Source organism: Triticum aestivum, chromosome 5B (genome assembly GCF_018294505.1).
Source record: "Triticum aestivum cultivar Chinese Spring chromosome 5B, IWGSC CS RefSeq v2.1, whole genome shotgun sequence".
NCBI lineage: Eukaryota > Viridiplantae > Streptophyta > Magnoliopsida > Poales > Poaceae > Triticum > Triticum aestivum.
In genome coordinates this window covers 24,986,875-24,996,731 of record NC_057807.1, presented here as the reverse complement: position 1 = coordinate 24,996,731, position 9,857 = coordinate 24,986,875, and the positions used below count along the sequence as shown (strand labels likewise).

The 9,857-nt window shown below is 42.1% G+C and overlaps 1 protein-coding gene across 3 annotated transcripts; it reads left to right on the top strand.

Moving 5' to 3' along the window:
- Positions 1–6,251: 6,251 nt before the first annotated feature.
- LOC123110202 (uncharacterized) lies at positions 6,252–9,614 on the top strand. Of its 3 annotated transcripts, none has more exons than XM_044530676.1 (4): positions 6,252–6,528; positions 6,867–7,287; positions 7,708–7,943; positions 8,883–9,614. In XM_044530676.1, exons 2-4 carry the CDS (start codon positions 6,885–6,887, stop codon positions 9,441–9,443), a joined length of 1,200 nt encoding a protein of 399 aa, XP_044386611.1. In that variant the 5' UTR covers positions 6,252–6,528; positions 6,867–6,884; the 3' UTR covers positions 9,444–9,614. The 3 variants fall into 3 exon arrangements, with proteins under 3 accessions (XP_044386611.1, XP_044386609.1, XP_044386610.1); XM_044530674.1 differs by having other exon boundaries at positions 6,867–7,293; XM_044530675.1 differs by having other exon boundaries at positions 6,847–7,293.
- Positions 9,615–9,857: the final 243 nt, after the last annotated feature.

Below are 9,857 nucleotides of genomic sequence, written 5' to 3'. Positions count from 1 at the left end.
CGAAAAGGTCCGCTACGACAAACAATCTACAATCCGGCTAGAAGGCATTCTACATGTCACCTTACATTTTATAGTCAACTTTTACCCAAGTCGCTTGGGGGCTCTTATGTTTATTTGAGCCGTTTCATACTAAGTGTTTTTCTTCTTAGTCGTTGCAAAGTTAAAGCACGGTAGAAGCACTTTTTTTCTAAAGTCCAATTTTCGGATTGGCACCGAACACTTGATCTTGTTCGGACGTCATGTTTTTACTGACGTTTTTTGGTTTTCCAAGATTTTGGCACTTTTAACTATTTGTGTGTTTTCAGCACACGTCTCGCAGTGCAACGCCGAACACCTTTAGAGATTCGGCAAAAACATTCTCGGATATTGCTATATATGCATCAGCTTCGAATTGTGTCTTCGGTCAATAGTTGGGTTGCCCGGCTCCCGCGCTTGCCTCCTACGTTCCGCTTTGTTCGGCTAGGTGTGCAAAGGGAGAACCACTATGATTGTGCTTCCAGCTCGCATGGTCAAGCACCTCAGTGAAGAAAGCCGAAAACTGACTGTCACAATAGGTGTAAACTGGTCAGCGATCCGATGACTATATTAAATGACGGGCCATTTATAACATTGGCTTGACCTCGACTGTCGCCGAACACTACCGGGGGCTATTAACTGGCCTCCCAAACTAAATCCTTGATCTTTTGCTCTTACATTGGAGCTGAGGTTTCATGACCATGCTTAGCATGACAACCCAAAGAAAGGAACCGATAGAGGGACTATTTTCTTTGGAAGACATTTCTTCTGTTAAACAGCAATATAACATATCTCTCTGCGTACCTTTGTTTAGAAAGCCGTATGACCAGATTGCCTTGTTTGTCGTAAATCTTTGCCCTCATAAAGGCTTTATAAAGTAGGACAAACACTCCTCGGCTGCCGGTCAAGGAGGTTGAAGCCCATGGTCGGTCAACAAAGTTTTGTACAATGCGGATCCGAGCATTAATGACATAAAGTACTTGGATACATTGAGTCATTACACATAATTTGTGATTTTACTATGGATATTGATCCTTAATTCGGCCACCCGTGCCCGCATTAAGGCTCGGGGGCTACTGGGCTTCGGGCTTATTATTTACAAATATTAAAGGGGCACATTGATCCCCTGATCTGGTGTTGCCACCCGACCAGTGTCTCGGGGGCTACTGCATTGCTTGTTCTATGCAGAAAATCTTAAGTGCAATACAGTTTCCGAGGAGATTTTGATCCTCAGGTTGGTCGGCCGCACCCAACCTGAGTCTCGAGGACTGAGCACGCCGCTTTTTGTGTCCCGAAGTATTCTGCCGAGGTAGGACTTGATCCTCGGACCGATTTTGCAAATCAACCTAAGTCTCAGCGGCTACGGGGATCAGCAGTCTTATGTCATCCTTCAGGTGCATCTCGGGTTTTAGACCGATACAGACCTTGAGGGCTACTGACTATATATCTCGTCAGAGAATAAATTACATCAATAAAAACATTGACCAAAAATCAGCCCATGACCGAGGTGCTTAACCACCTCGGAAGCAGTTCGACATATAGCTCGGATGCTAGTGGCTGGCTCCTTAGAGGGTATTTCCGGCATTAAGCTCGGTTAAACTCCTTCAAACTTCTTTGAACCAAGGTGATTTATGACACCTCGGATAAAGTCCGGCGTTGGAGCTCGGATACATAGTCCGGTGTTGGGGCTCGGATACAGTCCAGTGTTGGAGCTCGGATACATAGTCCGGCGTTAGATCTGGGAAGCAGTCCGGCATTGGTGCTCGGCTGCAAAAGATACCTCGAATGCAGTCCGGCGTTGGAGCTCGGACGCAAGAGGACGTTGCCACCCGGGAACAACTTCAAACCCGAGGCATGGCATAAAAATAACAAGGCATTGATAAAGGCCGTAAACCTAAAGGGGCTCCTCGGATACCCAACGTGTAAACTCGTCGAATGCATTTCGGCGATCCTCAAGATAGAAGATGAGAAGATTTGTTGAACCAGTTTTCAAGACCGGCAACCGAAGATGAAGAACAGTTCGAAAGAATCGAGGAGCGTCCCTAACTTGAAGACCGGTTCAGGGGGCTACTGACGGTGTCCTGGACTAGGGGGTACTCAACGCGTCATCTCCCGACCAGTTGGATTGGGCCGAGGACCCCCATGACCGTATACTCATGGGCCAGTCCGGACAGCTGCCGCATACAAGGAAGAATCAACAAGACTTGGCGATCAAGACAAGGACTCCTCCCCCACCGGCGTATTCGGCTAGGACTCTTGTTATCCTAGGCCTCTGGTGCATTATATAAATCGGGGCCAGGCTAGTCGATAGACAGATACAACAACAATCATACCATAGGCTAGCTCTTAGGGTTTAGCCTCTACGATCTCGTGGTAGATCTACTCTTGTACTACCCATATCATCAATATTAATCAAGCAGGACGTAGGGTTTTACCTCCATCGAGAGGGACCGAACCTGGGTAAAACATCGTGTCCCTTGCCTCCTGTTACCATTGATCCTAAGACGCACTGCTTGGGACCCCCTACCCGAGATCCGCCGGTTTTGACACCGACAATCCCTAAGGTGGAGGCCATCGTAAACACTAGCCTAGAGTGGATCTTTTCACTGCTGGACCCCTTGGATGAGACGGTGAGACTGGTGGTTCTCATGACCATGTGGAGAGTATGGCATGTCCAGAATAAGATCACACACGACAAGGCGCCGCCCACTGCCGAAGCCTCTCGACGCTTTTTGCACGGATACCTCAACTCACTCCTGTGCATACAGCAACATCCTGATGGTAACCTAGAGAAAGGGAAGATGGTGGTCTTGCCTTCACCACCACGCACTCGAGAAAGTATGACGCCCAAGGTGCGCGCACGCTGGGTACTCCCCCAACCGGGATGGGTTAAGTTGAACACGGATGAGATCTACATAGTGGCCACGGGTGCGGCGGGAGGAGGTATGATCCTGCAAGATGACAGAGGCGAGATCATCTACAATGCATGTAGGGAGCTATGCATATGTGATAACGCTTTGGAGGCGGAGCTAGCAGCGTGCAGAGAAGACTTGGAGCTAGCCTTGCACTGATCCAACCTACCTATTCTGGTAGAGTTGGATAGCGCGGAGGCGGTGTCGATGATTACACCACATGAGATGGATAGATCGTCACATCGTGCACTTGTAGTGGAGATTCGTAGGTTGGCTGGAAGCGATGCTAGGGAGATCTCTTTTACTATTTGTAGCCGTCAGCAGAACATGTTTAGTCATGAGCTGGCCGCCTATGGCCGTAGCACTCTGCGCACAGCAGTTTGGCTTACTGCCGGGATGGACTTTGTTGTAAACCCGGCTCTCTCCGAGAAGCCTCCTTGAGTAATGAGAATTTCTCCCCCTGCAAAAAAGTGGCGCACTGCCTGAGAAGGTAGGAGTGACCTTTGCAATGGGTACCCTTAACTAGTGATTTTGCTACTCGTCCCGTTTATCGCCTTGCTCTTTCGTTGCTTGTTCAAAAAAATACCAATAACTGCTGTTTTTTACAAGGATTTTTTTTTATGAATTTGAAAAGTTCATAGTCAAAAATTGTACCAATTTTGCACTAAATCAGCGACATTTGTTTTGAGACAAAGGGAGAACTAAAAATACAATCAAGAGCTGACCTCAGATTAGCAAAATTGATCCATTTGACGAGGAGACAATGTGCTTCAAATACTACACGGTGGATGCTTACCATAAATTATGCTACATAGCCATGTGTACTTGTAGGACGGCGGACTTTCATCTACGAGCACATCGTCGTGGAACCTGATCATATCTCCTTTGGAAGTTGTATTGATTTCATTGTTGTACGATATGCACTCTTTTTTTGACAAGTTTGACTAATTTATGGAACAATACAACAATAAAACTGAAAGAACTGAAACACTAGCTTGCCCACACTAACTTGGGAAGCGTTATTATACTCGTCCAGGAGGAATGACAACATGGTTTTCAACCTGGATTCAAGCCCCTTGGTGCTGGTGGGATGCCGACAAGGTCGAACTCGCCCATCAGTTTGTTCTCTATTACCATCTCATGCTCGACTTGCAACCCTTCTATATCCAGTTGCGTCTGGCTGTCAGCAATGGTTGTGAGCACCTGTAGAAGCACGTGCATCGCTAAGTATGATGCCAAAACAATATGGACACGGTGAGCAAACTAATACGGATCATATGAAAAAATCATAAAATTCTATTGTATGAAGGCAAAATTTTAGGATCTTATGGAATGGACCAGTGATACTATGGAGAAGCCAACTCCATGAATGCCATCAGAAGGCACAACCATAGACTAATACTAATCAATCTTCATATGAAAGTGTGCCAAGCGGTGAAAGCAAGGAAGCTAATATTGTATAGATTGACAGAAGAGAAAAACCTATCAGAGGACATTTCTAAAACAATAATCCAAAGTTCTATCGCGGAATATCAATCATGACTATAACAGAGTAGTCAACACCATCTATCAATGACTCTTGACACAAAGTCATCACATAAACATCTCAAGTAAGATAATGAACTATCTGAAAAAAGTAGGATAATGATAACAAACTAAGGAAAATCAGTGACACGCCACCAAAAAGAAAAGCCATCACATATGGTCTTGAAATTGTACAAACGTCTAACACGGACTCATCAGTGACTTGCAAACAACCGAAAAAGCTCTCAAGTAAACGAGACACCTATACGCATAAGGATAGAAATTGTCTAGTCATCCATCAAAGTTACACAGGTCTGCTCCGCGTGATTACTTCGAGTTTTTTTCTCTTTATTAACTCTGCCCTTTGGTATTCAAAGGAGCGGACCGTGTATCTCTAATGCATACAACAAAACACAAAACAAAGGTGCTAACTAAAAAAGTAGAAAATGCCCATGCCTCTTTAGATTCACATAACAAAATTGACGGATTGAATACTAGCACTGGAAACTAACAAGATTATAGAGGACCACTTGTTGCAAGAACACAGAACATGTAAAATGAAAGAGTACATCGGCAAACAAAAACTAAGAAACAACGGCAAATCTAGTATTATCTTTTCAAAATAACAGTGGACACACTTTGGATATCAAATTAAGACGAGTAACCTCACCCCTAAGAATAAGGAGTGAAAGAAGGCATCGGCGGATATGTTCAATGAACTCCTTTGGCTTGGCCGGATTAAAACCAAACATCTCTTTCCCCTGTAAGAAATTGCATGTGAAGCATATTGCGCCAACATGTGAATGAGTAATTAATTTACACAGTAACAACTGGAAACCCTACAAGCTCCAAAAATAAGTAAATAAAAAATTCCAATTGTATTACGTTCAGAGTATACAAAACTATTTTCGGCAACAAAAAAAGTAACAGGTTTCCTGTTTATATTTCAAGGCGTTGTGGCTTATGTCTCAATGCTAGAAGACAAGATTCCAGCTGGCACTGTTAACCCTGGATGTATACTATCACTATCACGACACAACCATTCTACTCGCCTTCTCCCATGAGAGAAACACCCTTTCAAAACTGATCCGGCAGCTGAGATCTCAGGATCCTAATGGTTTAATATCAATGTCAGCTTGAGTTGATCACCTACTTATCTCAATAACCAATCGCTTAAGCTGAGTTAAGTTTGCTTAACTTGTTAATGGCATCATAAAATTATACTTCCATGACAAAAAAATTGTGCTTCTTGTGGAAGCACAAATCCCTTTTCGAGAAGCAGAGTTGTGCTTCCATGGAAGCAAATATGTTTCTGGAAAGCATATTTTTTTTCCTTTTCGAGAAACACAATTGTATTTATCTTGAAATCAAATATGTGCTTCTCGTGGAAGCACAACTTTTTCTGAGAAGCATAGCTGTGATTCGCAAGAAACAAAATGATTTCTTTTTTGCTTTGGAAGTAGAGAAAACCAAACAAAAACCAAAACGAGAAAAAAAAACTTCTAAAACCGAAAAATGCGTTTAGAAAAAAAATCATATGAGCGCACCACTTCCCGCGCTCGTATGTCAAGAAAGTGACTTTTGTGAGGAAAAAAGTGACTCTTGCGGGAGCCGTGCAAGGGGTAGGGGTAGGTAGCCCTTGCATTTTTCTTTTTTGAGATAAAGGGCAGCCCTTGCATAGTTGTTGCTCTACGTTAATGGGCCGGCCCAGCTGTGTGCTACAGGATCCATTAGGCCTTGAAGACAATTCAGCACTATTTTTAATGGGCCCTTCTTGCTGACAGCCAGTGGCACAACAAGGCCCAAGGCAGAGGCAGACCGCACGCGCAATCGGGGCAGCTAGCCAGAGCCACGATGCACGCGCCTCCGCCGCCGCGTTGATAGGCTGCCGCCGTCTTGTGCGCCGGCACCGCTACCTGCTGATCCCGCTCCATTGTCACGCACCTCTGCCGCTCTCCTGCCGCAGCCCGCGTCGCGCCGTCCCCCGGCCTGCTCCTGCAATCCGGCCTCGCACCTGCCCCGGCGGCCCTGTCCCGGCGGCAGCCGCCGCGCTGCAGGCTTGTCACCCCCGATTCAGGTGAGGTTCAGGGCTTCAGGCAGCCGGCGGTGGTTCTTGTCTTTTTGACATTCCGTATCATGTGTATGTATCCAGTATATCGCGATGTGCCATACTTTAGAGCCGAGCTTAAATAGAAGATTTAGAGATTTTGTTTTCAGTTGTATGTGTGAATGTGCAGGACAATTCTGACATTTTGGTATTGTCATTTGTAGTTTTTGTCATGTTTTATCTATTTGGACCGTCAAGTATTGAGTAGAAATTCTAGATTTATTGGGCTAAAAATGTTGAATAAGCGGGATGCTCCACTCATGCCATAATCTGTACCGTTTTTTACAGTGTGTTTTGGCCTTCTGTAGATTATTCTCGTCAGAACCATGCTGCTGGAGATTTTTGGATCTGGAATGAGACTAACACGGAATAATGACTGGGTTCTAAGATTGCTCTTTGTTGACCGATCTGCTTATGCATCCTTTGTCCTGGCAAGCAACATTGCAGTAAAAGGAGTGAATAACTGGGGCAGGCCAAATTGGCTCCGCGTCCTCCCTTGTGCCAGTAATTATTTCTGCACCTCCATCTATGCCACCAAAGGCAAACAATTTGCCATCACCAAGGGGATGAACAGATCAGAGATGAAGGGGCGAACGAAGCAAGTCCTTGTTGGCCATGCCTCTTATCCTGTATCTGAAGCCAACATCTTTAAGAAAACCACCCATCGGGATGGTTCTATATACAAGATAAACTATGGTATTCTAAAGCTATGGCGTCTTACTCAACGTGGTGAGAATAAGTCATCTATCATGTTCCATTTTATTTTTAGGATGCTTACCAGCTATATAGTTTGGTTGATTGATTTAAAATGCATTCTTGTACTTAAAAAAATGCAATATATATCTGGATTGTTATAAAGAATTTATGAATTAGCAAAAAAATATCATGCTCTATTTAGATATATAAATTTGTTGATATACCATACTTGGTTAGGATCTTGTCACTAGTTTTAGTCCTACAAATAAGTTTCCCTTGTACTCATACACCAACAACTTCCATGACTCGGAAAATCAAACGACATTCTTCTTCTTCTTTCTAAACTGCACAAATATGTATTGACAAGCATAATTATAATTTTATATTTTTGTGTAAATTGTTTGTATAAAACATTATTTGTTGTAATATAACATGTATTTTTTTTCCACGAAGCACAACTAGAGCCGATGATGTTCTCGAATCCCACGAATTGTTTCCCGGATAGGGATAGATGCATGGTACATTCTGCAACTGCTATGTTGCAGATTTTCTCGCTGAAATTGGAAAAAGCTAGTACCAACATCGGCTTGGTACAACTATATGGATATATAGCAGCGCGTGATCGTTATGATTCATTGCTTAATTATGTCTTCAGTCGTAGCAGAGATGATCCCATCATTGTTGAACAGGTGCACACTTTTACATATATATGCAATTATATTTGATATTTTATTCATTTAATAATACAAGTCAATATCTGCTCGAATTGTTCCCCTACCTCTGTTGTTTGATATAGGGTTGAAATCATAGGGTTTTCTCTCTCTTGGGATTCATTTGCGCTATAGTTTATTGAAATTCCATTCACTTCAACCTTTTAGGAAGGCTCCTATGCTTTTCCTGTCCATAATCAAACATCCTTTCAGTCTCTTGTACTGAAGATGGCGTGACACTCTAATCTTGTGCTTTAGTGCAACACTTTTTGGAATCCTGCAACCAAAGAGGTCAAACATTTGAGGTGTTGGTGATGGTGATGGTGGCACCACCTTGATGATCTTCTTTGTACTCCCTCCGGCCCATTTTACTCCACGTATTAGATTTGTATCAAGTCAAACTTTGCAAAGTTTGACCAAGTTTATATTAAAAAATATCAATATCTACAATACCAAATATATATTCTATGAAACTAAATTTCATAATGAATCTAATAATATTAATTTGGCACTGTGAGTGTTGATACTTTTTTTTATAAGTTTGGTGAAAGTAGAGATACTTTGACTTTCAACAAAAGCTTATATGCAAACTAAAAAGGACCGGAGGAGTATCAGTATATGCATTCGTCTATGCAAATTCATGTGCTTTGAGGATCTTATACAACTATGTGTTTTTTCCTTTGCATATGTTAGGCAATTCTGTGGTTAGTTATCTTTGCATGATTTATCGAAGTTATGTTTTATATGCAGTCAAATTATGTTTGTTGGTAAAATATCTCAAATAATTTTGTTTTGGAGGGTTTAGATTTTATGCTATCATTTATTTGACATCTGTTGTCAATTGACATAAAGTAGAGCATATGCTTCACATATTTCTTACTTTCCATGAGGAGCTACTAAATAATAATAGGTTTACAGGGTTCTCTTATTGAGATGACTGGCCCTAAGAGAGGCATCACAATGGTAGCCCCTGCTCTAGTTGAGTTTGACATGAGGATCAAGAAAGGAAAGCAAGAAGATGATCTACAACTAATTGATGGTGCAATGGAGTACCATGATCTAGTCACACCTGAGTATCCATTCACGCATCGGATTAATGGAGATTGTGGTGCGGTTGACATCACTTTAGCCCTCGTTCGTTGGGCATTTGAGGCCACAATAGATGTTGTCATATCAAAAGTGCAGTGTGGATTTGATTTATCTCTCAGTTCGTGTGTTGTCGTTATGAATGGATTACATGAGATTCAACTCTTTCGTGGCAGTTTTGTTGAGTCATGTGGCTTAAGAAGATATGTGATTGCTGTAAAAAAGGATACTTTGATGCATTTGAAGTTCAAGGTAGGTCAAAATAGTTGTAAAAATGATCTTGATCATCATTGTTCTTTCAAAGCAAAAAAACATGGGTACGACTATCAGCAAATCGTGCTTGAGCTTGCCTCTATCTCAGTGAAGGTGACTTGGTCGAACTTGCAAAGGTAAATCACTCGTTTCATATTCCAACTTTGGTTGTGTTACTAGTTGAATGTACGTGTGTTGCCATAGAAAACAAATAAGTGGCTCCACCAAAATGTGTATACTCTGATTATTGTATCATATTTGTTTACAGAGGGAGTATTTATTATTCAACTCTATTAGAGTTGTGCGAGTTCAGATTTGTATCATTTTATTAAGATTATGTAATATATATATATATATATATATTTGTTTGACTTTACTTTTTATGTAGAGGTGCTATTCTGTTTTTTTATTCAAGATACTCGTTATTAAAAAAGGTACTAAAACAATTGATGTATTGTTTAATTTTACTATATGAGGTCACACGTGAAAGAGTCAAATGACTACTATGATACCCTAGAAAACAATATAGGACCTGATCAAGAGGACGGACTTAAG

What these genes read in the sequence shown, in the direction of transcription:
- LOC123110202 (XM_044530674.1), top strand. Translation starts at nt 6,885, where the DNA reads ATGCTGCTGGAGATTTTTGGATCTGGAATGAGACTAACACGGAATAAT. An exon ending in TCTTACTCAACGTGGTGAGA is followed by an intron (nt 7,294 to 7,707) that starts ATAAGTCATCTA and finishes TTTTCCACGAAG; the next exon opens with CACAACTAGAGCCGATGATG. An exon ending in ATCCCATCATTGTTGAACAG is followed by an intron (nt 7,944 to 8,882) that starts GTGCACACTTTT and finishes ATAGGTTTACAG; the next exon opens with GGTTCTCTTATTGAGATGAC.